The sequence below is a fragment of the Mus musculus genome, chromosome 5 (assembly GCF_000001635.26).
Source record: "Mus musculus strain C57BL/6J chromosome 5, GRCm38.p6 C57BL/6J".
Classification (NCBI taxonomy): Eukaryota; Metazoa; Chordata; class Mammalia; order Rodentia; family Muridae; genus Mus; species Mus musculus.
The window spans coordinates 77,264,991-77,292,059 of record NC_000071.6 but is presented as its reverse complement, the minus strand read 5'-3'; the positions used below and the strand labels follow the sequence as shown (position 1 = coordinate 77,292,059).

The 27,069-nt window shown below is 47.5% G+C and overlaps 1 protein-coding gene and 1 non-coding gene across 3 annotated transcripts; both read right to left on the bottom strand.

The window, feature by feature from the left end:
* Positions 1-5,627: 5,627 nt before the first annotated feature.
* Rest (RE1-silencing transcription factor) lies at positions 5,628-26,566 on the bottom strand. 2 transcript variants are annotated; one of them, XM_006534842.4, is made up of 4 exons: positions 25,647-26,037; positions 23,237-24,128; positions 16,743-16,826; positions 5,628-11,357 (listed from the first exon to the last, which is right to left on the bottom strand). In XM_006534842.4, the coding sequence occupies exons 2-4, from the start codon at positions 24,117-24,119 to the stop codon at positions 9,076-9,078; spliced, it is 3,249 nt and encodes a 1,082-aa protein (XP_006534905.1). In that variant the 5' UTR covers positions 24,120-24,128; positions 25,647-26,037; the 3' UTR covers positions 5,628-9,075. The 2 variants fall into 2 exon arrangements, with proteins under 2 accessions (XP_006534905.1, NP_035393.2); NM_011263.2 differs by lacking the exon at positions 25,647-26,037 and adding an exon at positions 26,272-26,566 and having other exon boundaries at positions 8,363-11,357.
* Positions 19,222-19,303, bottom strand: Mir5098 (microRNA 5098). Its single transcript, NR_039557.1, has one exon. It is a non-coding gene; the product is annotated as a microRNA 5098 (primary transcript).
* Positions 26,567-27,069: the final 503 nt, after the last annotated feature.

Below are 27,069 nucleotides of genomic sequence, written 5' to 3'. Positions count from 1 at the left end.
TCTCATGGGTCAGCATGGGATACACACCTATAATCCCAGCACTAGGAAGGCTGAGGCAGGAGAATGGCAAGTTTATTTGGGGCTTGGGGGGCGGGGGGGGGGGGGGGAATGATGATGGTGGTAGTTTTGAAACAAGCTAGCCTTAAACCTGAGATCCTCCTGCCTCGGCCTCTTGAGCTGGCATTACAGGCACACAACATACCATCACATCTGTCTTTTCACAGTAAAGTGGTAAAGTTAGTTCTTCATATATAAAGCTGACTTCAGTATACTGACATCCCTTGTCTGGAGAAACAAGGTTAGGAACAACCTTGCTTGTTAGTCACCACCAAAAACTACCCCTGGTACCTCTACAGGGTAGTCAGCACTATTGAGTGAGACTCTATCTCAAAAATATATGAATGTTTTTTTCAAGAAGAGTTTCCCTGTGCAGCCCTGGCTGTCCTGGAACTCCCTCTGTAGACCAGCCTGGCCTCAAGACTCAGAGATCTGCCTTCCTCTGACTCCAAAATGTTGGAATTGTAGGCGTGCACCACTGTGCTTGGCCTCGTTTGACAGTTTTTTGGGGTGGGGTTTTTTTTGGTTGGTTTGGTTTTTTTTTTTTTTTTTTTTTTTTTTTGGTTTTTTCGAGACAGGGTTTCTCTGCATGGCCCTGGCTGTCCTGGAACTTTGTAGACCAGGCTGGCCTCGAACTCAGAAATCCACCTGCCTCTGCCTCCCAAGTGCTGGGATTAAAGGCGTGCACCCAGCCATTTTACAGTTTTTTAATAGGAAAATTTTTAAATAGAATTTAGACTTTATTTATTTAAAGGGTCTCCCATATCCCTGCCTGGCCTGGATTCCTGATGCTCCTCTCTCTCTAGTGCTAGAATTATAAGCACATGCCAGCAGTATAATTTATATTAGAAAAAGAACAGAAGGAAGAGCTAAATGCTAAACACTAAATGGGTGAGGTGGTGCCTACTTGTAATCTCCACAGCTGGAACACAGGAGAATCTAACAAGATCTTGACTCAAAAACAAGATGAAACCTATTACTTTGTATATTAGGCCATTACTTTCTATACTAACCTAATTTTAAAAGTCAGATGCACTGTGCTTTCTATCATTGTTGCAAAGTACCTGGAAAATAGCTGGAGAGATGTTTCAGCTCTAAAGAACACGGCTCTTTTCTGGGGCTGGAGAGGTGTCTCGGTGGTTAAGAGCACTGGCTGCTCTTCCAGAGGTCCCAGATTCAATTCCCAGCAACCACATGGTGACTTATAACCACCTATAATGAGATCTGGTGCCCTCTTCTGGCCTGCAGGCATACATGCAGTACAGAACACTGTATACATAATAAATTAAAAACAAAAACAAGAAACAAAAGAAAAATCCTCTACTCTTCCAAAGGCTCCAGGTTTGAATCTAAGCACCCACATGGCACCTACCAGTTGTGTGTAACTCCAGTTTCAGGGAATCTGATACCCTCTGCAGGCAGCAAGCATGCACATGATGCATAGACATACATGCAAACAAAACACAGATACACATAGAAAAATAGTGAGCCAGGCGTGGTGGCGCACGCCTTTAATCCCAGCACTCGGGAGGCAGAGGCAGGTGGATCTCTGAGTTTGAGGCCAGCCTGGTCTACAAAGTGAGTTTCAGAGCAGCCAGGGTTATACAGAGAAACCTGTCTCGAAAAACCAAAAAGAAAAAAAAAAAAGAAAAATAGTGAGAAAGTCAACTTAACGATATGGACTCAGCTTCAAAATACCATCCATTGTCAGACCCATTGCTTGTATGCTGTGGTAGTTTGAAAAAGATGTCCCCTCTTCTAATCTCTGCCATTCCAATGCTTGGTCCCCAGTTGGTGGCTCTATGGTGAGGCTTTGGAGTGATCTTGTTGGAAGATGTCACTGAGAGAGCTTTGGTATCTTGAAGACACACCCCACTTCATTTGCTGGTTTTTGCTTGTGCTTGGAGATGTGAGCTCCAGCAGGTTCCTGCCACCATGCCTTGTACCTGCTACCCGGCTTCCCTCCTGTTACGGTGACAGAGTCATCCCTCTGGAACCCTAAGCCCAGATAAACCCTTCTATAGGTTGCCTCCGTCGTGGTGTAGAAAAGTACAGGGGCCTGTGGCAGAAGTGTACATTTTGTGCGTTTACTCATCGGAGGCCAAGTGCGGTCAACCCCCAGGGCTTTCATGTGTAGTTCCCCAGAGTCTGAATTTGTGTGTGTTCTTTGTCATACTCACGTCCTGTGACAGCCAGAGAGGAACAGAAACCAGATGTGGTCCTGTGTGCCTGCCTCCCAATCACACTCTTTTTAACACAGGTGAAATAGTTCTTTGTCATGTACAGAACACACTGAAATAGAGCATCCCCTCTGAACACAGACCAGCAGGCCCGGGCTTTCTGTAAGCTCCCAACAGAACAAAACCATGGCCTTAAGAGTTTCTTCTCCTCCAGGTGGTGGTGGGGCACATCTTTAATCCCAGCACACAAACACTCTTTAAAACCCAGAGATGGCCACTGGCTTCCTGCAGATGTCAAGTCTGGGCCAGGATGTCCTCACTGAGCAGAGTGAGGTGCCCAGTGCCTGAGCAGAGGCAAGCTCTCCCACTCATGGCCATGGTTTCTCTCTAGTTGACTCCTCTGTTAACAGAACCATGTTCATTCTTTCTTGGCTGCTATCTTATCTGTTAAAGCTTAACGCTTAAACATCAAAAACACGGCTGCAGACTGCTGTGACAGGGCAGACCGCTACCTGCTGGAAATGTCTCTCTCCTCATGCATTCTGCCTGCTTGCACATCTGTGTGCCACCAGCATGCCTGGTGCTCTCAGAAGCCGGCGTTGGAGTTGGGAGTTAAATGGCTGTGTGCCACACATGGATGCTGGGCATTGAACCTGGGTCCTCTGCAAGAACAGCAAATGCTTAACTGCAGAGCCATCTCCAGCCTCCTCCCTCATTTCTTTAAAAATGGGAGTGATTTACCTAGGTTTTTAGTAGTATAGATATATATATAAAGCACTTAGAAATACAGAGTGCTGTGGTTAGAATATAGTTTAAAAAGCAAAGAAACTGAGGACAGCGGGAATTGACAGCATCACTCAGTCAAATCATGGAGCCTTTTCAAGCATGTCTAGCCATCGGAGGCATGTTCACTTATGTAGCAGCGACACTGTGTTGGTTGACTGAGTGCCACAAGCTGCAGTGCCAGTGGACAGAGCAGATCCCTCGGCGTTGGGAGTTCCGGATGTGAACCAAATGATGCCAAGTGTTCTTAACCGAGGAGCGTGTTCTCCAGCACCACATTTTAGATTCCAACCTTTACTTTTGGTGGGTATGGTGGCACATGTTTAATCCTAAGGCTACAGAGGCAGAGGCAGGCAGAGTTCAATACCAGCCAGGGCTACATAGTAAGATGAATGAGTGTTCTACCTGTGGGCCCACCATACCTGGCACCCTCAGAAGGCCTTAGTCATAAGCTGCCACACGGGTGCCAGCTGAACCTGGGTCCTCGGAGCAAGTGCTCTTAGCTGTGGTGCCATCTCTCCAGCACCACTCCCCTTCCTAAGGTGTGTCTGCGGTAGCTGCGTGTGGATGCACAGACCTCAAAGGCAAAAAAGACTGCTGTTGGATTAAACACACACACACATCACCATTCTTTTATGTGTGTATACACATGCCACAACAAACCTGTGGTCGTCAGGGGACAAACTGCAGCAATGAGTTCTTACCATGTTGAATGAGGTCATTGTGCTTGGTGGCAGGGGTCTTTAGAAATTCTGCTACTTCAGCTTAATTTCTCATCCAATTCTACCCTGGACACACCCAGCTTTGTATGCTGTGCAGACTCCTCTTGAGCAGAGCAGCCCAAAGCCTAAGCAAGTGTCCTAGCATGACTCCCCTGGCCCCCGCAGAGAATCTTCAATTGCTGGTGCTTCTTCTCAGAGAGCTCGCCAGTACCACGGACAGAGCACAACTTGGCGGCTGAGCTCCTGACAGTCTAGGCCACATTAGATACCTAGGAAATGTGAGGTGCGAAAATCCAAACCACCACCCCACCAAAATGATTGAGTTAGCATGGAGCTCAACCCTTGCTGCACTGTCCTGGATGCTGAGAAGACAGGCAGCCATCACCTTGCCCTACAAGGCCGTGACTGTTACTCATCTCCTGCTCTCCTGGAACTCAGAAACGGAGCTGTGTACTTGGCTTGTTTAAATGACTGGTTCTCCTTTTCATAGCATGTAAACAGCTTCTTGTCCCTTGTAACTCGAACTAAGAGAAAAAAAAGAGGTCGTTGTACTTCATTGCTAATAAGGAGTCATTCAGGAGGTCATGAATTCATCCCTAATATAATATCCCTTCTTTCTCAGGCTGTCGGGTCACAGGTTACCGACTGGACTGAGATAAATTCCATCCATGTTTCTCAACTCTCTCCCCTCTACACTACAGACAGCAATGAGGCCCTCTGAACCATGAAGGGAATGGCAACCCTCAGACAACCGATGGGGAACACTAAATCCTAACCTTTTGTCTTTTCAGCCCCATTAAATAGAGCAAGATCTTAAAATAGCGGTTCAGGGAACACTTCTAACTCATCTTGCCTTCAGCCAAGTTTTCCCAATGGCCATCCATCTGCTCACCCCAGGCCCAGCGACCACAAAGGGAAGTTCACACTTTGTGGGTAGGGTAGCAACCATTGAGTAAAATGGAACTCTTGTGTTTCTCCCTAGCCTCTACCTCCCCCAAAGACAGCACGCTTGAAGTCTTGGGAGGCTACCCACAACATCTCCCTTGGTGAAGGGGACAATGAAATGACCGAAAGGTATAAAGAATTTACCCATGTTTCCTTAGAAGATACTAAGCTACACAGAAGCAGAATTCAGCCGAAGCAGCCTTGCCTCACAGGCAGCTCAAAGGTGACACTGGCTGCTTACAGCTGCCCCTTAAGCTCCACTCTCTTATCAAATGGAGCCTGATTCTGCCAAGCGGCTTAGAAGGCTATGCTGGATGACAGCCACTCGTTAAACCCACGGCTTTTAATCAGTGCTTTCTTTTCTTTTGCCTTCCAGGCAAGGTGAGCCTGGAGAACAGACTCCAGACTAACTATGACAGCATCTATACATTGTAACTTCCATTTATTAAAAAGCCAAGCTTGGACTTCCTGTCTTGGTAAAACATGTTTAACTGCACAAAGCATCTGGGTCCTGAAATCTGCAGATGCAAGCAGCAACACTGTAGCTCCCTTACTTATAACCTCTGCACAGCATCGGTTCCTATTTTCAGTAGCCAGAGCCAGTTTGCACTATAATTAGGGAACTCTTCCTTTATTAATCTCGGACATGCTTGGAGTGACATCTCACTGTGATGATATAATAACTCCTAGCCCTAGAGCTACCAGGACCCTACCAGCCATGCTCTCCATTGTCCAGGTCCATCTTGACAGCTATGAGAAACTTTAAATACACTGCTGGAGACACAGCTCAGTGATGGAGCTCTTGCCTACAATGAGCAAGATCTGGGCTGGCTCCTCAGCACTAAAAAACAAAGACCAAGGTATAGCGGAATATACTCCCAGTTACACAAAAGAGGTGATATCGGCTTCTTTGACACACCAATAATAAACAAAGGTCCGATAGTTTTTAGAACTTTATTTCAATGTAACTATATGCATAAGAAATACACTCATATTGGTTAATAGAATGCAATTATGTTTAACTTATCCTACACAATCTTGACCAGAAACCTGGTACATGGTTTACAATTTAAAAAAAAAAAAATAACAAAAAACAAACTGCAATCTGTTTCATCTCTACCTATTACAAATGTATAAAAAAAATCCTCCATCAAATGCTGCTGATGGCAGCAGAACCTTGAGAAATATACCTTTGGTTTGCCTCAGAAAAGTAACACATATTGCACTGTAAAGGTTTATAAAATTGGCGCAAAACATTGTTGTAACGTCACAATACCAGTTTTAAAGAGTTCAGTAACTACCGGGAGGGAGAGAACTGCAGATGCTATCACACTTAGCCAGCAGTACACAGACTGTCAGTCTACACAATCCGATCACCCTGAACCAAGACTGTCAGCTCACCTCATGTGCCCAGTCATCAGGAAACCTTGATTTTCTGTAAAGAAAGCTGAGTGTCTTCAGCATTTCCGTTTACAAGTAACAGTGTGCTAACAGGCAAGTCGTGTCTTCCGCTGGCCACATTCAGAGTGAAACACGTGAGGTGAGAGCTTGGGTTTTACTTTGCATCTGAAGTAGCCCATGTCAGGATTTATCTAAAAAAGCACAATGACCCTTCTTGGAAGACTAGACAAAGACAACCTGACGGTGTAAAAAGTCTCTCATCAAAGCAATGTAGTCTTTTATGATTTACGCCTCAATTAAAAAAAAAAAAAAGTAGCCCCAAAATAAAAAGCAGCTCTGAAAAAAGGAAACATAACTTAAGACAGCTTGGGCAGACAAGATGGATGCAGGTTCAGAAATAATAAAGACACATTTCTCTAAGGCTACCTAGGATTAAGCTGTAAAGAATGCTACCATTTCAAGTTTACCACTAGTTACTAGATATCAATTTACAAGTAAGATGTTCATTTTTGTGTTCCTTTATCAAGAGAAAAATCTACCTTCAGACTATGAGGGTAGTGATGGGGAAAGGGAGACTAGGAAACAAGATTCAAACAATCCCATGCAAGTATCACAGTTTTCAAATGGAAGACCCCCCCACTGTCCCGGGAGTCTCTAGAGTCACTAAGATACTTCCCACTGAGATGATTTTAGGCACAAACACATGGCTCCGGGGTCAGGCCTAATGTAGGCCCGAGGACCCGGTCCTTGTTTTCTGGAACAAAGCCCTCAAAAGTCCCACTCAATCTCAGGTAACAATGTTTTTAAAGACTAATTTAATGAGGTTTTAATTTCCATTGTGTTTTTGTTTTTTTCCTTTTAATCTTACAGAATAGATTAAAACTTACTCAATCCCAGAAGGCATTGAGTAAGAATGAATCCACAAAGATCTCTCCTAGAACCACCCACCTCCCAGCTTCCAACCTGGGCTTGCGGAAGCATCTTTTTCAACATCTTGAAAAGGTAATGTAGGCAAAATTTGCTCATGAACATTAAAACTAGTTGTTAGAAGACTTAACTAGCTTTATAATTTAAATTTAAAACATAAATATTCTGCAGTCTGATCTGCACTACAATGATTGTCGGAGCCTAGAATTCAACATTTACAAAGTCTCACGCACACACACGAAGCACACACCATTATCACACAACTGTGTCTTGAGAAAATCTGCTTTTTAAATCTTTGGCCTCCCAGTCAATTCCAAGTTCAACCAACTTTAACTAAGACTTCACTCAGAATTTCACCAAGCTTTTCACCCACACATTAATGCTTGGATCTTTCATAACTGTCAAAATCTGAAGCCTGCTCAGAGATCGCCAGGAAAATAAATGAAATACACGAGGTTATTCCATCAAAACGTCACAACTCCCTACTGGGCTCATACTTAATTTACTACTCCCAGTAAGCAACGTCCATGCTGGGCGCTTTCATGTTCTGGAGAGCACAGAAACCAGGCTCTGGAGTACATACATGCAGCTTCTCAGTGTCTCCAGAGGACCTCCAGGACAGTGACAATTCACTTAAGGCCTCTCCTGTACAGAGGCTGTCTCACAGGGACAGCGAGGACACCCGCTAGTTTGTGGAGATCCCTGAGAAAATATGATGCTTAAACTCCGGACTATACTCAGTTCTAACATCAGCCTTTTCAGTACTCACTGGAAACAGCAGCAGCCGCCTGCTGGAACTCGGCACTTTCAACTAGCCTAGCCATGTGACCACAGTGGCTTTCTCACAACTGACAGTCTCCAGTCTGAAGGATAATTATGTCTCACTCCAGGTTTGCTGCTTCCAATACCACTTGGAGGTCTCTACTCAGTGGAGTAACCATCAACCATCTCCTGAAGACAACTCCTCAAAGGATGATCGCTCTGTAATGAGCTAGAAACAGCAAAAGAACACTGGTGGCTGATTTTTGAGACAAATATTTGTTCAATATGCATCTAGTGACTTACTGGGGGGAAAAAAAAAAATCAGACTGGAAAGCTGTGGAATTACACATATCCTCACCATTCAAAATAACTTATATGAAACTAATTCTGGCATAGATAAGTGGTGAAATTTAAAATAAAAAAATAAAACAAAACAAAACCCAAAACAATGGATTGAACCTGCATGTTCCATTGCTTATAAACTTTCACACACTATTGTTCTGCAAAAAAGACAACTGCAGCAAAGAAAAGGAAAATGGCCCTTTGCAAACAAGCCTAAAAGCATCCCTCCAAAAAGGAAAAACAAACAAACAAACAAACAAAAAAAAAAACCATGCATATATCTGTATAGTGTTACTATTTAACACAACGCTGTTTCAGGGGAAGGGAGATTAACTGCATAGGTTAAAGAAACAAAAACAAGAACCATGTGCAACATCTTAAGCCAGAAAAGCACCAAAATAAAAAATACCCAAAAAACAAAAATCACTTTTTATAACGATTAACATATAAACACAAAATATTGATAGCAAGTTAGGAAGCAATTACCTGGACAGATACAATGTCCAATGTTGAGAATTTCTCTCCAATTAAAATCTCTTTTTTTTCATCTCTAAAGAAACTGTAAAGTGCTAACTTAATTTATATAAAGCAGGCAAATTCTTCAAGTAATTTACTAAGCCAATTTTTATCGATCTAAACAAGTAACTAAAAATTAGGAACTACCGTGAAAAGAAAACCCAACAGGTTGTAGGCAGACAAGGCAAGTGGTGTGTTCCACCATCTTACCCTTCTCCTTGCACCTGCCTGCACGAGCTAGTTACATATCTGTCCTCTTACATTAACTCCCGAGGATTTGCTAAGATTTATGCAACAAACACTAAATAGATGTACAGTCCTAAGAAAAAGAATGTTACTGAAAACTCAGCCTTGGAGACTAATTAAAGCAAGCTTGCGTTTGTCTACAAATTAAAATTGCATGCTCACAAAGTCTGCACGGTGCTTCTGCCGAGGCTCAGCTACTCCTGCTCCTCCCGCTCCTCCTGCTCCTCCTGCTCCTCAGCTGCTTCTTCTAGGAAGTACACATTCACCAAGTGGCGATTGAGGTGTTTGCTATAATCTTTTTCCTTTCTAAAAGAACGATCACAGAAAATACACACAAACTCTCCCTCAGTCACTTTACCAGCCAACCCTGCCTTCCCATTTTTTGACGTAGCTTCTGGTGGTGTCGGCCGAGCCCCGTGCAGTCCTGAGTCGTCACTCCCCTCAGACATGTTGTCACTCAGGTCACTTCCATCATGGCTATGGATGCCTTCATCTTCATCAATTTCCTGAGACTCGTTTTCAGCCAACGTGATAGGAGGGGAGGCCACTACAGCTGGTGACCCTGCGTCACGGTCCACTGTTGGGGTAGGAGGGGACACTGGCTCTGCTGCGGAGTCTTTCATGGGGACAGTATCTGTCTTCTGCTCAGTGTCCACGTCACAAAGCCCAGAGGAGCCAGTCTGACACTTGCTGTGTGATGCTCCACCCTCTGGCATGGCTGAGTTTTGTTCAGAGGATGAAACACGGGCAGACTCCTTGAGAGCAGCCAACTCAGCTGGACTCTCTCCAGCTTCCTCTGGTCCTCCTTTCTTGAGAGGGAATACTATAGTTCCTTCCCCATCAGAGACCATTTCTTGGTCCTTGGGTGTCTCTTCCCTCGAGTTTCCCTTTGGCGATGGTGACGGTGGGGCTGGGGGGTCCTGGGCGCTCTTGTTTCCCTTCAGAAGCTTGCTGTCTCTAACAGGCACCAAGCCAACCCCCATGAGGACCTGCTCCTGCCGCGCCATCTCACTCAGCAGGCTCAGCTCCTTCTCTGCTCTGTCTTTCCGGAGAGATGATCTTTTGGTTGGCTTCACCCGAGGTGGCTCCGAGACAGGAGGGGGCTCCTCCTGAACCTGCGTAGGGGCCGTCTGAGCAACCTCAATCTGAGCGGGCTCCACGGGAGAAGGCAGCTCCTTCTGACAATCCTCCATAGGAGGTGGCTCGGCCTGAGGCAGCTCCTCGGGGCAGGGAGGCTCCATACTGGGAGGTGGTTCCTTCTGGGAAGGCTCCGTGGGAGAAGGTTCCATCTCGGCAAGCCCCGTGGGAGGGGCAGGCTCCGTGGGAGGGGCAGGCCCCGTGGGAGGGGCAGGCCCCGTGGGAGGGGCAGGCCCCCTTTGGGGAGGCTGGGGGTAAGTGGGTGCTTCTACCTGGGGAGGTTTCGCAGGCGATGGCTCCATTTGAGCAGGCTCCACCGGAGGTGGCCCTGTTAGGGAAACCTCCATCTGGGCGGGCTCTGACTTAGCAATATCCATGGGTGAAGGAAGCTCTGTCTGAGAAGATCCTGACCCGGTGACCTCTGCCTGAATGAGGGCAGGGTCTGGAGACACCCCCACTTGAGCCAATGCCCCAGAAGAAGGTTCTGTCTGCCCCATCCCCTTTGGAGCAAGTTTGCCACCTTTTTTACTTGTCTTTGTCTTGGGCGGCGTCTTCTTTGTGCCTTTCTTAAGGGAAGCGCTTTGCTTCTTGACCCCCGGCCTCTCCTCCGCTCGGCCGCCGCCCTTTGGCACGTTGGTACCGATTTTTGATTTGCACTCAGACTTCTTTTTCTTTTTTGTCACTGGTCCCTCGTTCACAGGCTCTTCGGAGGGATGGGCCTCAGCATCCTTCTTTCTTTTGTTTTTCTTGGCTTTACAGGGCTTTTCTGGATTGTTTCCTGTTTGTCCGTCTGTGTGTTTCACCTCTGCTGCTTTAGTCTCCGCCGCCACCGCTGACTTCCGAGTCCTGGTAGTTACCTGGACCACTGAGACACTGCTACCAGGCTTCTTCTCTTTTGAAGCATCTTTTCCCACAGCTTTTACAGGTTTCTCGTTCTTCTTCCCAGACACATCCCCCTTTGTTTTTGTTTGCTCATTCTCCATCTTCTCGTTGCTGACGGCGTTATTAAGCAGGTCAGCCTCTCTCTTTTTGGTTTTCTTTAGCTTCACTTTGGAGACATCCATTGTTTTGCTGGGACAGGTGGGATGCTTAGATTTGAAATGGTATTGTAGATTACACTTCTTAGAAGCCGCGTAGTCACACACGGGGCAGTTGAACTGCCGTGGGTTAACATGCAGCTCCACGTGCTTTTTGAAGTTGCTTCTATCTGCTGTTTTGTAGTCACAGTGCGGGCAATTAAGAGGTTTAGGCCCGTTGTGAACCTGTCTTGCATGTCGGGTCACTTCATGCTGATTAGAGGCCACATAATTGCACTGATCACATTTAAATGGCTTCTCACCTAAAGGTAAAGAAGAGAAGTCAGAGATAAAAGACACAAGTCAACATTAAAATATCCTTAGGAGCTATAAACGTAAAATAAGAACAAAGAGCATTTATTGGAATGACTTGATCATGCACCTTGTATTTTCCATATTTATTTGTATAACTTTTCCCTATCTGGGATGTAGGCTTGATTTTCAAAATCAATTGGAGGAGTGATCAACATGATCTTCAAAACAGTTTAGAGTCAGCCCTCCGGCTCTACTTCAGACCAGGCTCCAGGGGAAGCAGGAACCGCTGGGACAGTCATGAGCCTGTGACGATGAGTGGGGGACAAAGCCACTCTAAGACAAAAATGCTTTGACTGTCTTGTTCCTCCCCCTCTAGAATTCTCTTAACCAAAAGGAGAATGTAAGACAAGAGAACACTTGCACCCATAAGGGGGCCCCAGAAGTGGAGCTTCAGTCACAGGCTAGAGGTCTAAGCTTTCTTTAAGGCTCTGCCTCAGCTAAAGGAGTCAGTTTAACCTTCACCCATCACCGGAAGGTGATAGTTGAGCGTCTCTCTAATGGCAGTGACTATTTTTAAGCATAAATAAGGCTGAAGTCAACTAGAAAACTTAAGTAATTTTTTTCTATATCAACTTCTCTATAAAAAAAGGGCAAAGAAACTAACTTTGAGTGGTGGTATACAAATAGATATGGTGTGTAACACAAGCAGACAGTCACAGGCACAGGCACAGGCACAAAACCAGGCCCCACCCACCCAAAATTAAAAGCATTAAAAAAGTTCTACCTGAATACATACCCAGCTAGATCACACTCTAGTAAATATTACCAATTGGTATCCATACCCCACCGGTCCAATGGAAAGCATAGTAGAGAAATGGAAATTGACATTTATGAAAATTAATCTTTCAAACATCCTCATTTATTATTATCCAAGTTTTCCATAAGCAGAATTAGACATAAAGTTTAACTGACAGTAGTACAGATTACACCATTAGAAATGTCCGTTGACAGAATCCCTCAAGGCCTACCCAGGTGTATCAGTTAGGTAAGTAGGTAGGTAACAAGTTCCTGCCCTGTTAAATTAAGAGGTTCAGCTCAGCATGGTATTTGTAATCCCTGCAATCCCTACTACTCAAGACGCTGAGGTCACTATAGGCACTTCATACACAGCCACACATACACTATAGGCGCCATACATAGCAAGAACCTATCTCAAAATGTGGAGGGGAAAGGGCCTAAGAATGCAAGTCGAGGGAAGCACTGGGCTTGACTCAAGTCTGCAGAGAGGTGTGGACGCTGTCCTTGCAGCAAAGCTCTAAATGGGAACAAACATTCACTAAACACATAGACAGACTCGTGGCCATTTCTACAGTTAAAAAAACCTGTCAGGAAAAGCAAATGAGCTCTGCATCTGCTTCTCCTGAGACCTTGAGAAAGCAGCCATCTGATGACTGTGACCAGGCTAACAAAGCAGGCATGCAACGAGCACTGAAAGTCTGGGCAAAACAACAGGGCAGGCAGGCCTGGTGGTCCCTGTCTATCACACTAACAGTCAGTCTGGGGGGAAGGGGTTCAAGGTCACTTTCAGGTACATTAAAAGAGGCCAGCCTCAGACTGTCTCCAGCCTTGGAGCCAACCCTCAGGCCCACGTGAAACCCAGCATGGTGGCACACACCTGTAACGCCAACACTATTGAGCATAGTTTTTTTTTTTATTTTGTTTTTTTAAGGGGGGGGGACCAGTAAGGCGGCCCCTCACCAAGGCACTTCTCACCAAGACCCACAGTGGAGGCAGAGCTGTCCCTATACAGCCTCTATACACAAGTTATCTTCATACACAGCCACACATACACAATAAATTAAAGTTGATTTTAAAATTTGGTACTGCCGGGCAGTGGTGGTGCATGCCTTTAATCCCAGCACTTGGGAGGCAGAGGCAGGTGGATTTCTGAGTTCGAGGCCAGACTGGTCTAAGTTTGTTCCAGTCTAAGTTTGTTCCAGGACAGCCAGGGATACACAGAGAAACTCTGTCTTGAAAAAACGTAAGTAATGTAAATCTGACCAAGGGCCAGTGCCTGGGGAGGTCATAGGTCGTAGGCCCTAGGCATGCACACATTACTCCTGTTTCACCTAATAGTCATGTTCCAATCTCCTTCTACATATTTGTGTCTATATCCAGAGTTAGCCAAGAGTCTTACTGCAGCTAGAAAGGCTAGTTCAGACTTCCATTGGCCAGAGAATGATGGTGACATGTTCGGCCCTAACGGAGACATCTATGTTACACCATCCAAAGCTCAGAGAACATCACAGAAAGGGGAAGATGGGATGTTGGGGCAAATTGGGAATTAAATTCTAACTCCTCATTTTGAGAGACTAAGGTAAAATCATGTTCTTCAGGGCCAGATAGCGCATGTGCCCTACAGGCTGTGTTCTGAATCTGGATAGAGATTCATGTCAGTCACAGCCAGAAAAGCGGGGAGGAGGGCACGAGGGGCTCAATGGTTAAGAACACTGACTGCTCTTCCAGAGGTCTTTAGTTCAATTCCCAGCAACCACCTGGTGGCTCACAACCATCTGTAATGGAATCTGATGCCCTCTTCTGGTGTGTCTGAAGACAGCTACAGTGTACTTACATGAAACAAACAAATCTTTAAAAAAGGAGAGAGAGAGGCTAGGCTAACCTTCATTTATTTTTGGTCCTTTAGATTTTAAGGCTAACCTCACCACACTGCCTGGGATCGTTCAGTATCATGGCTTAGGCTGGCCTGAGTTTTCAGCCCTCAAGAGGCAGGATTACAGCTGTGTCCCTGCACACCAGCATCATTTGAGGTTTTTATGTATGTTTGTGTTGGGGCAAAAGGGCACCACGTTAACATGAAGACAGAAGTCAGAGGTCAACCTTACGGGAGCTGGTTCTCGCTCCTTCCCCATAGGTCTGGGGGACTGAGCAGCCAGCACCCTCACTTGTTAAGTCAGGTACAAACAAGCATCATTGTATATATACTTTTAAAAGATTTACTTATTTTTGTGTATGTGGGTGTTCTGGATAAGTTTCTATACATCAGGAACATCAAGATGCCCTCAGATGTAGGCTTAAATTTTTTGCAGCCTACTTTTAATAAGGATTCCACCCCTGCTCTAGCCCACCACCCAGCCAAGGTAGTGGAAAATAAACTTTATTAGGATATGGGGGAAGTGGACCTGGTCAGCAATAGCTCTTTGGCTCAATCTTTGATAGCAGTTCAGTTCTCCAGCAAACACCACAACTTATCAGCTCCAGACCAGTCCTCTAGGCGGCACACACGCACAACTTAGCATGAACCAGCAGCTGCTGCCCAGTCCTGAAGGAACTGTTAGGCTCCAACCGGCCCAAAATGAGGCCTCAGAGGTGGCAAACTGCCCCAGGAACCTCACAAGCAGTTCTTGGGCGAACCGCCCTCAATGGCAGCACTCGGTGCAAAGCAAACCAATGCTCAGGTGCAAAGCAAACCAATGCTCAGTGCTTGCCTACCAGTGCTGTGGGGTTATATCCACTTCACTCACAGACCATAAGGCATCAGGTTCCCTGAAAATGCAACTGTAGGCAATTATGAGCTACCTGACCTGGGTGCTGGAAACTGAACACAAGGCCTCTACAAGAACAGTTAAGGGGCTGGTGAGATGGCTCAGTGGGTAAGAGCACCCGACTGCTCTTCCGAAGGTCAGGAGTTCAAATTCCAGCAACCACATGGCGGCTCACAACCATCTGATCACGAGATCTGACTCCCTCTTCTGGAGTGTCTGAAGACAGTGTACTTACATATAATAAATAAATAAATAAATCTTTAAAAAAAAAGAACAGTTAAGAGCCAGGCATTGTGGCGCACGCCTTTAATCCCAGCACCTGAGAGGCAGAGGCAGGCAGATTTCTGAGTTCAAGGCCAGCCTGGTCTACAAAGTGAGTTCTAGGACAGCCAGGACTATACAGAGAAACCCTGTCTCGAAAAAAACAAACAAACAAAAACTCAAAAAGAGAACAGCTAAGGCCTCTGAAGTGCTGAGCCATCTATCCAGCCCCCCAAATCTGTCTTTTATGTCCATATGTGTCCTGAGAACAGAGACTCCTGGGAGCAGTGACTGTGACTATTTCAGCCACGGAATAGCCCTGCATGACTTTATTGTAAATCAGTGAATTGGACTGTCCATTCTTTTCTTTACGTTTATTTTGTATGCTGATCCCCTTAGCACCACTGAACTGGGTGAGAGTTCATGCCCAGCCCCAGCACCTAGGAGGTGAAGGCAGGGGGTCGAAAATTTAAAGGCATCTTTAGCTATGTACTGAAATAGGAGAATCAAAAGTTTAAAGTCATCTTCAACCAGGGCTACATGAGACCACCTTGAAAAGAGGAAAGCGATGGGCCAGTTACGGTGGCACAAGGAAGCCATTACACAAGCAATAAGCAAACTGAAGTGGGAAGAGATGAGGGGAGCTTACGCTACATGGTTAACCCTTTGTTTGGTTGGTTTTGTATGTATGGGGTCTTTTGCCTGCATGTATTATCTGTGCACCATACCCCATGCAGTACCTAAAGCAGCCAGAAGGGGCATCAGATCCCTGGAACCAGAGTTAAAGATAAATTGTGAACCACCACCATAGGGTGCAAGAAATCAAACCCTAGTACTCCGGGAAAGGAATGTACTCTTAACTAACGGAAAAAAAAAACCCCAACCCTGGACAATCATTTTATCACACACACAATACAATACAAAAAAAAAAGAGTGAGGGCGGGGGGGGGGGGGGGGGGGGTAAATTCACCTGTGGACTGTGTAGAACTATTTATTCCTAGTTCTAACAAATTAGGAACCCTTTAAGCTGAAGAGACTGCTCAGAAGTTAAGATCTTGTAGAGGACCCAAGTTTAGTTCCAGCATCCACAGTGTCTCCTAACCATCTGCACTCCGGTTCGTGGGGATCTGCCATCCTCTTCTGCCCTTCACAGGACCTGCACCCACATGGTGCACTTACAAGCAAAATACTTACACTATTAATACAACTTCAAAAAGAAAAACAAAGAAAGCCCTTCCAGAAAAAGCATGCAAGTAAGTTGACATCTGTTTTGTTCTAGAGTCTGATCTAAGAGAACCCATATTTACCCTCCCCACTCCCATTACGGTTTTGCTTTTTTAAGGCAGGGCCTGCCTGGCACAGTGGCACAGGCTTCTACTCCCAACACTTCCAGGCAGGGGCAGGTGGATCTGTGAGTTCCAGACAACAGAAAAAACAAAAACCTCCAAAACCAGTGAGTTAAAAACAACTCAACTTCAATTCTAAAAGAAATTCTTCCTAAAGGTAGTTTTCCACAGTGAAATAAAAGTGACAATTTACTGAAATGCTGGCAGTCACCATCTTACCAACCTGAATGAGTCCGCATGTGTCGCGTTAGATGAGTCTTCTGAGAGCTTGAGTAAGGACAAAGTTCACATTTATACGGGCGTTCTCCTGCAAAGTCATAAATAAGGACAGTGTTTCAGATGCTTAATATGTAAAAACAAACTCAAAATCATTCTAATCTGTGTTAACTATTCCCTCACACATACTTTTTAGGCATGTCAGCCTTTGGGGTTTGGTCTGCCAGGGTTTTATTTCGGTTTTTGGAACAGGTTCTCCTAGGTAGGCCAGGCTAGCCAAAACACTCCATCTTCCTGTCTCTGTCTGGATACAGGTTTATGTGTCTCCAGTTGGTTTCCGTTTTTTATTTTGAGTCAGTGTGCAACAAGCTATGAACTTGGGGTTATACTGTCTCAGACTCCCAATACACACCTGTGCCCTGCCTAGCACGAACGACCCTGTCCTGACCCTCCTCCCTTTGCCTCCCAAGAGCTAGGACTACAAGGCAGGTATGAGCCAACACACCCATGGCTCAGCAACTTAAGAGCAAAACGATTCCTCTCAATTACTGGCAGAATCAGTCAACTACTCCCATTTTGAGAGTATAAATTAGATCTGAGTGGTAGTGTGCACCCACCCCCAGACCCACACACTGGGGAGGGGGTCGGGAGACATTCTCAGTTACAAGCTGTTGTGCAGCATGACCTAAAGGCGAGTCAAACACCAGGCCCAGTGAGATGGCTCAGTTAAAAGCAACTCCTGCTCAGTGCCCAGAACCCTTAAGACAGCTCAACCATCCAAGAGTTCAGTTCTTGTCTGAGGCCCTCTTCTGGCTTCCTGGGGCAGCAGACATGCAGGTGTTCCTTCTACCTCTAGAAGGTCAAGGATAACGGCCTTGTCCATATACTACACTGCATCCCAAGAAGTTACCTTTACATACATAGAAATAATAAGACACGCAGAGTGATGTAACACTAGACTTCTACAGAGCACCACTGAAGACACCAATGACTTAGCACCAACAAGCATCTTATCTGGAGACAGGGCTCAGTCTCTCAGGTGGCCTCTTCACTCATTCTGAGGTCAAGGTCTGCCTGCCTCACCTCAATTATAGACCCAGCTATGCTAAGAACTCTCAGGATGCCAAGGCTGCCAGCAGGCAAAGGCACTGGGCCTTGCCAACCATGTCAACCTGAGTTCCACATTAATTACGATGACTTGAGTTCCAAGACTCAAACATGGAAGGAACTGACAGACGCTAATGCCCAAAGCGCAGAAAACAACCAGAACATTCAAACTCATGACAGAGAGATGCAATGCCACATTCCTACACTCGGAAACGAAGAAAAGAGTCTGGAGATGCAGCTCAGCTGCAGGGAGTATGCTCAGATATGGTAAGCCTTAGGTTATCTCTAGCTCTGTTTAGAGAGAGGGAGATGGGTGTGGCGGCCTCACCTTTAATTCTAGCTCTCAGGAGCTAGAGGTAGATGGGGATCTCTGAGAGTACCTCTGATATGCAGAGAAACCCTCCCTGTATGGCCCCCCAACAACAAAGGGTAGCTAAAGGCTATATACTGGATAACAGCCCCCCCCATATAAAACAATCACTAAAATGGATGTGATCACGTGTGCTTATACTCTCAGCACCAGGAGCCCAAGTAGGAAAACCTGGAATTCAAGTTCCACTTGAGGTATATAGCAAGATCCTACTTAAAAGGGGGAGAGAGATGACTCAGCAGTTAAAAACACATGCTCTTCCAAAGTGCCCAAGTTTGTTAGGTTCCCAATACCCATGTCACTGGCACCTGTAACCTCAGTTCTGAGGGGATCCTAAAGCCCCCACAGACATCCATACACGTGTAAAACCCTCACCAAGAACAAAAATAAAAATAAATCTTCTAGAGGAAGTGGGGGCGGGGGTGAGACAGAGGTCTTCCATTAAGAGAGCAGGCAATGCTTCAAAGACCAAATTCAGTTCCCAGCCCCCACAGCAGGTGGCTCACAACTGCCACGGGTAACTGCAGCCCAGGCGGGTAACTGCAGCCCAGGCGGGTAACTGCAGCCCAGGCGTCCCTGGGCGCCACATAGCTCTGGCCCCAGGGCACCTGCACAGAACAGCACTCAAAGGAAAAAAAAAAAGCCTTAGAATTGAAAAGGGCTGGGAATAGTGCCACTGGGAAGGCAGAGGCAGGGGGATCTCTGCAGTTTAGGGCCAGCCTGTTTATACAGCAAGTTCCAGGACAGCTGGGGATACAAAGAGAAACCCTGTGTCAAACAAGCAAAAATTAAACAAATAATGATTAGGTGGAGAGCCTGATACTTCTTCCTTCCTAGGAAACAAACAGACACTAGTCTTACCACTCCCACACTCTTCATTAAAATCGTTGTTTGGTTGTTTTTCAAAACTGGGCCTCTGCCGGACAGTGGTGGCACAGGCCTGTAATCCCAGCACTCGGGAGGCAGAGGCAGGCGGATTTCTGAGCCTGGTCTACAGCGTGAGTTCCAGGACAGCCAGGGCTACACAGAGAAACCCTGTCTCAAAAACAAAACAAAACAAAACTGGGCTTCACCATGTAACTCTGGCTAATCCTATAGATCAGGCCTGCAGAGGCCTCTGAAATGCTAGGATAAAAGTGGGGGGCCACTATACCAAATTAAAATAAAATCTAAAAAAAAAAGTAAAATATCCCCCCATTAGAACTATTCTTCAATCAACAAATGAAAATACTTTAGCTCATTAGTAAGGTTTTTTTTTCCCCTTCCTGGACCTGAAACAGGGCTTCATTGTGAAGCCCAGGCTGACCTTGAACTAATGATCCCCCAGTCTCAGCTTCTGAGGAACTGACCGAATGTAGCTTTGCAAACCTCCTACAGGCCTCAGCAACCTACCAGCTCTGAAGGTATAAATACAGACTTGGCTATTAAGTAGAATTACTAAAGCACGGAAGCACTGTAGTGACCACATATTGTCTGGCATGGTCTGTATTAGTAGGAACCAGAGGAATGTCACAGTGAGCCATGGTTTTCTCAGTGAAGCAATTATTCCCTCAATGTTTATTTACTCTCTACCATTGGGGGGTGGGGGGGGAGGGTCTCACTATGTCACCTGGCTAATTTGCAGCTACATGTATGGATATGCATATGCAGGCAGGCAGACAGACAGACTCTCAAAGTTGCAGCTCTAAACCTGCCTCTTGCCTCCAAATGCTGTTTAATTCTAGCCACCACAAAGATTTTAAACTTTTTTTTTCCAAAGTTTTTTAGACAAGGTCTTACTACATACATGTAGGGCTAGCTGGCCTGACAAAAGTCAAGGCCAGGCTGGCTCCAGCTTGGGGGGGGGGGGGGGGGGCACGCACACCTTTGAGCCCAGCACCCGAGGCAGAGGCAGGTGGATCTCTGAGTTCCAGGCCAGCCTGGTCTACAGAGGGAGCTCCAGGACAGCCAGGGTTACACAGAGAAACCCTGTCTCGGAAAACCTATTAAAAAAAAAAAAAAAAAAACTGGCTTCTAACCTTCAAACCTAGCTGTCTGCTTCTGCTGAGATTGAGGCCAGGCTGCTGCACCATGTCTGTCTTTGTTTTTTCCTGGGTTTCTATGTTATGTGTCTATGTGTGGGTGCACAGGCACCTGCTGAGATCTAAGCCCTGGGTGCTGGGGACAGAACTCAGGTCCTCTGCACAAGCAGCGCACTATTAGACTCTAAAGTTTAAGAGACGTCCTTAAAGCAGCCTGGAGAACATGGTATCTGGATAGAGATTGTTTATTTGTTTGTTTTCGAGACAGGGTTTCTCTGTGTAGTCCTAGATGTCCTGGAACTCACTCTGTAAACCAGGCTGACCTCCAACTCAGAAATCCACCTGCCTCTGCTTCCAAGTGCTGGGATTAAAGGTGTGCGCCACCACGGCCTGGCTGGTATCTGGATAAAATAGCATAGATGATACAATCTGTTCACCACTGGGTAAGATTCAAGCAGCAATCACTTTATAAACAGGGGATCCAAAACAACTGGCAATAAAATGTTTCTAAAGAACTAAAATTAATTCAAAATCTAAGCCAGGTGTAGTGGCACAAGCCTTTGATCCCAGCACTGGGAGATGGAGACAGGTGGATTTCTGTGAATCCAGGACAGCCTGACTACATCATAATAATAAAATAAAATCTGAGCTGTTTCTGGCAGCCCTACCTGTAGCCCTGGTTCTCCATGCACAGAACACTGGGGTCTGTGCATGCAGCAGCTAGGAGCCCTGGCTCACACTGCAGACCACTGCTGTTAGCAACTGCAATTTTCACTGCACACATGAAGTTTCTGGTCTTATGGAAACATAACGGTCCCCACTTCAGAATCTAAAGCCTTCTATCCTTCCCTACTGTGTGCAGACCGGATTAGAATGTTTGCCCTTTAGAACAGCAGACCTGAATTTTTCTTGTTTTGTGCCTGTCACCCCCAACCCTATCCTCCAGTCCACCCTACCCCAGAGAGGGTTCTATTTGTCCAGCCCTGGCTGTCCTGGAAGTCACTGGGATTCAAGCTATGCATCACCATGCACAGCCACAAACTTGAGTTTAAAAAACAAAACAAAGCATTTAACAAAGTTTCACTTTGAGACCAGAGCAGAATTTCCAACCATTTCTGAAATTGCCCTAAGCACTCTTCCACCCTTTTGTACATATATACATATGCAAAGTGCCATTCTAGGGTTGACAGTTACAATCCATTCTGATTGTATCTGACAGAATGAATCAACTCCGATAAATGTTGAAGTTACTCTATGCCCAGTACTATCAAACATTCAACCAAACACTAAAAGTTCAATAAAGCTAAGTACACCCATCTCAGTATCTGCATCTGCTTGTCTTAGACATCAGAAGGCTGAGGCAGGAGAGGGAGTGCTAGGCTGGCCAGGGTTTTGTGGCTCACACCTATCTTCCTAGACTTGTTAATAATAGCCTCAAGAAGCAAGAATTCAGCAGGGCCAGGCTACTACTGAAACAAACCCTTGTCTCACAAAACAAGGACTGGTGTGGTGACACAGACCTGTAATCTATGCACTCAGGGTCCAAAAGCAAAGTTTGGGGACAGAATGATACACTGGGGGAGTTCAGGCCAGCCAAGGTCATACATGAATCTCCAGGATAAGCTTTTCTTAGCGGACTCTGCTCAGGACCTCTGGAAGAACAGCCAGTGCTCTTAACCACTGAGCCATCTCTCTAACCCCCTGAAACTTTTCTTTTTGGTCTAAGCCTGGGGAGATGGACCATGAAAGCCCCTCAGACTTATACTTCTGGGCCAGAAAGTCCTCAAAACCTGTAGGTATTAGGATATGCTCAACAAATGCTTGTCTGAAATGAAGTTCTCCTAGGTATGCCTGCTTGCTCTCTTAGAAAAATGGCTTCATGCCGGACAGTGGTGGCGCACGCCTTTAACCCCAGCACTTGGGAAGCAGAGGCAGGCGGATTTCTGAGTTCGAGGCCAGCCTGGTTCCAGGACAGCCAGGGCTATAGAGAGAAACCCTGTCTCAAGGAAAGAAAGAAAGAAAGAAAGAAAGAGAGAAAGAAAGAGAAAAAAATGGCTTCAATGGCAGTGTCTACTCTAGGCTAGGGATGCTCATCAGTAACGAGTACTGGCTACCCTTGCAGAGGCCCAGGGTTCAGTTCTCTACACCCACATGGTACTCACAACCAAGTCTATATGCCAGTTCTCAGAAATCTAGCGCCCTCTCCTGGCCGCTAAAGGCACTGCAACGCATATGGTGCAGTTATATACAATCTGGCAAACTATTCACAGAGACGATACATGGCTCAGCAGAGAGAATGCTTGGCTGGCAATGCTGAGGCTACCCCTGACTTCATAAGCCCAACACAGCGCCACGTGCCATGCCTGTAACCCTACTGCTTAGAAGGTGGAAGCAAAAGTATCAGAAATTGGGCTGGCGAGATGGCTCAGTGGTTAAGAGCGCCGACTGCTCTTCCGAAGGTCCCGAGTTCAAATCCCAGCAACCACATGGTGGCTCACAACCATCCGTAACGAAATCTGATACCCTCTTCTGGGGTGTCTGAAGACAGCTACAGTGTACTTACATATAATAAATAAATAAATAAATAAATCTTAAAAAAAAAAAAAAAAAAAAAGTATCAGAAATTACACATTCTCAGCTACAAAATGCGTAAGTTCAAGGCCAGTCTGAGCTCCTAGAGATCCTGTTTCAACCAGTGAAGGGGTGGCCCCCCACGTGGTGGGGCACACCTTTAATCCTAGCTTCAGGGAGGAAGGGCAGGTGGATCTGAATTTGAGGCCAACCATGAATTTCAGGACAGCAAGGCTAGAGTCTGTTTCAAAAAAAAAAAGATGGGGCTAACGCCATTTTCAATACACAACAACACAAGGTTAATCAGTAAGTTTTCTTTTCTACGCCCTCAATTCCCTTGGGAAACCGTAGCATATCTTAGATGGGTTCAGTTTATATAATCCAAGTTTAAACGAAGTCACAGTTTGGAAACTACAACTTAGGCTCCCTTACCTGTGTGAGTTCGCACGTGCTGAACGTAGTTATTTTTTCTGTCTGAGAAGTAGTTGCACTTGCTGCAGGTGTAGACTTTCCTGGGGAAATGGTTTCTCAGGTGTTTCCTCCAGTGGTACTCGCTGACCGTCGTGTACGTGCAGATGATGCACTTGTAGATGCGCTCGTTCTCGCCAGCTCGCAGGTGGTGCTTCAGGTGTGCCATGTAGTGGTCATACCGGTTGGTATTGTAGCCACAGCGGTCACAGCGGATGGGGCCTTTGGAGAACTCGCCCTCTTCGGCCGGAGACGACCCCGACTCCCAGGCTTTGGCCTGTTTCTCTGCACTTTCCTCCACAAAGAACTTCTTAGCGCTGTGAATCCGGATGTGATGCACAAACTGCTCTTCAGATTCGGCTTCGTACTGGCAAGGCTTACACCGGAAGGGCTTGGCCTTAGAACTCCTGCATTTGTCTTCCGCCACGGGTGTTTCTGGAGCGGGATCTTTATTGGCGCTGTATATTTCTGGGGCAGCTGAGGCTTCAAATACGGGCTGGGGTTCTACAGCACTTAGCTCCAAACTTCCCAGTTCCATGTTTTCCAGCCCTTTGAGGTCAGCCGACTCTTCCAGGCCTTCTCCTTCACTTTCTGAGAAGTGGTTGTCTCCCACGGGCATCAATTCGGCCATCTGCCTCTCTTCACCGACCAGGTAATCGCAGCAGCTGCCGCTTGCCTCCCCCGTCAGGGCCACGTTGGCTAACATGATGAGCTGAGGGGCTGCCAGTTCAGCTTTCGAGAGCTCGTGCAGGTCGTACATGTCGTTGGTTAAGGCCATGCCCATGTTGGCACTGTTGTTGAAGAGACTGCCTCCTCCAGAAGACTGCCCCATCACCTGGGTGGCCATAACTGTACTCTGGATAAAGCAAAACCCCCCAAAATAAATAAATAAATAAATAAATAAATAAAGCCCTCATTACCCAAAGCAAGCATCTTTCCAATGCAACCTTTAAAATTCAACAAGCTTCGTTAACTTCTAACAACAACATTCAAATACTTTTTTTTCTGGTTGGGTATGGCAGTACTCGCATGTAATCCTAGCACTAGATAGGCCTGGGCAAGGGTGCTGTGAATTTTCAATTCTCTTTATTGCAATCACAAAAACAGATGAGGAACTGTTTCCTCTATAGCCAGAAGAAAAAAAAAAAAAAAAAAAGCGAATTCTTTGACCCATTGGGTCTACACCGGCATGCAAGTCTTCTTTTTGGTGGCTAATATTTTTAATGTTAACTAAAATTTTAATAACCAAATCACTGAATAGTTAACTATTGTTGTCTCACTTCTCCAACAGTTCAGTGGTCTGAATGAGAACTCCAAAGGAAAAGAGAGAGAGAGAGAGAGAGAGAGAGAGAGAGAGAAAGAAAAACCACAGGCGATTCTGGGGCCTCTAATGAGCACATCAAGAAATCTACAAGACTTCAACTTCTTCATGAGAATTCAACTAACTCTAAAAGAATAAACTGAAAAAAGTAACAAATTTTAAAAAACTTTTTGATGACTCTTAAAGGGGTGGCTACGGATCCCTTCTTCCCACAAAAGGGGAAGTTTTAAAGTGCTTTTTTGTTGTTGTTAGAAAACTCCCTCAAGAGTCGTGCAACTCAACACGTCAACCAACTTAGCCGCATTGTGCTTGACTTGGCCTACTTGCCTAGGGGAAGCCATTACAGATCACCTTCTTGAAAACAAGTTGAGTTTCTAAATGGTCTCAACCTCCAGCCTCAAAGGTACCAGTCTCAGAACTCAGTGTGCCTCTTGCAAATTATTAAAGGCAAGATATGCAAAGAATAAAAAAAGTACTAAAAGACAAACTAAAAACCGAAAATACTAAAAGCGGGCCGCTTCACCTAGAGTCTAAAACACAAGCTCGCCCGCTCACTCGCTCGCTCAGTTACATGCCCCAACAAAAAGTTGAGCCCGAATGCCATCACAGGAAACGGCTCTCCCCTAGTTCAACAGCCCCACGGATTCCACAACGGACCTCAACATCCACTCTAAAGCTTCCCCCACGCACCTCGGCAGCCACACTCCCAAGGAAATCTCCACGTCTCTCGGGCAGACTGTGCTAAGCACAGCCCGAGAGCAACGTGTTGCACCGAATTCCTATGTGCCGCTGCCACCAGCGCCGGCCTCGGCGGCGGCATTCCTAACTGAAATAGGCATTCGGCCATTTTCTCAAAATACCAAACACAAAGCAGCTCTTTGCAAACTTGGGCCCTCTTGCTTCCTCTCCGCCACCAACCCGCGGGCGGTGCCTGGGCTCGGACCTCACGCGCTGCCCACCACCCTAGAGGCGCCTCCCCGGCCGGCCGCGGCCCCGCAGCCCCCTCCCCCGCCGCCCGCCACTAGCCCGGCCGGGACTGGGCGGAAAAGTTACCTCGCTACCCGCGTCCGATCGGGCCTGTACCGGGGCTCCGCGGCGCCCTCCCGAGGCTGTCGGCCCCCGGTCGCTGCGAGGGGCCCCACGCGGGCCGCCACCGCCGCCCCCGTGGCCCGGAAGTTTGCGAACTTCGCTCCCCCGCTGCGCAGAGCCAGCGCGGGCCGCAGAAATCGCTGTCCAGCCTGCCGCCGGCGCCGCCCGTGCCCCGGGCTGAGTCAAGCGGGGCGGCCGCCTTCCGGCCCTGCTACGACTGGGGGGGAGGGGGCGGCGAGCCTGGGACGCCGGCGGGGCCGGGGGCGTTGGGCCCGAGGCGGAGGGAGGGCGGAGGGGGGAAGTTTCAGGACCGCGGTCACCAGCAGCGGCGCTCCGGCCTCCGTGGCCCCGGATCTCAGCGCCGTGCGGAAGGGCCTCCCCGTGCTCCGCTGGGGGCCGATGCCCACGCCGCTCCGCACCAGCCCCCGGCCCAGCCCGTGACTCGCTCCGTAACTCGATCCCGCCCCCGCCCGGCCGCCGCGCCGCCCGAGCCACAGTATCTGCAAATCAGCCCTGGACAGCGCCTCGCGCCGCTCCGCGCCTGCCCGCCGCCCTCCCCCGTCGCTCTCCTCGCTCCGCCGCGTCCTACCCTCTGAACTGTGCGCCCACGGTCCGCCACCCCCGCGTCGCCGCCGCTCCAACTCCTTTTCTTTGTTGCTGGACTTTCGGGGGAGGGGAGGGGAGGGAGAGCGGGGAAAAGTTGGGCGTCGAGGCCCTCGAGATCCCGGGGTGCGATCGCGGAGCGGGATCAGACCGCCGGCCCTGGTTCTGCCGTCGCTGCGGTCCCGGCCGCCCGGGTCTGGGGCCCGCGGCCTCGGCGGCGCTCCTCGGTCTTCTGCTGCTGCGCCGCGAGCTCGCGGGAGCCGCACATTCCAGCACAGGACGCTGCGCCGCGCACCCGGCCCGCGCCGTCGCCGCCCGCCCGCCCGCCGGACACGCCCCCTCGCCGTCCGCGCGCGCCCGCCGACACGCCCCCTTCCCCGCCCGCGCGCGTGGCCGCCGAGCGCGCCCCGCCCCTCGGTCCCGAGGCTCGAAGTGGACTCCTGGCCTGCCTGGGGGCGCGCCTCGGGGGAAACTTACCTAATCCGCCCGGCCCCCGACTCCCGCCTTAGGCTCATTAAAGGGGCGGAACCTACTCCCTGAGCTTCTTTCTTTTATAAACAAATAGCAGAAGTTAGCCCCAGCCTTACCCGGGCGTGCACGAGAATTGGGGTTGTTGGAGGAAAAAACGTGCAGGCATTGACCGCCCTCTTGAGAAGTATTGTCACTGGCCTCTTAAGTAAGGCTGAAGCCTCGAAAAATACTGTTCAGGCCTGGCGTGTGGGCTCTCGCCGTTAATCCCAACACTCAGAATGCTGTTGAGACTGGAGGATCAAGAGTTAAAGGC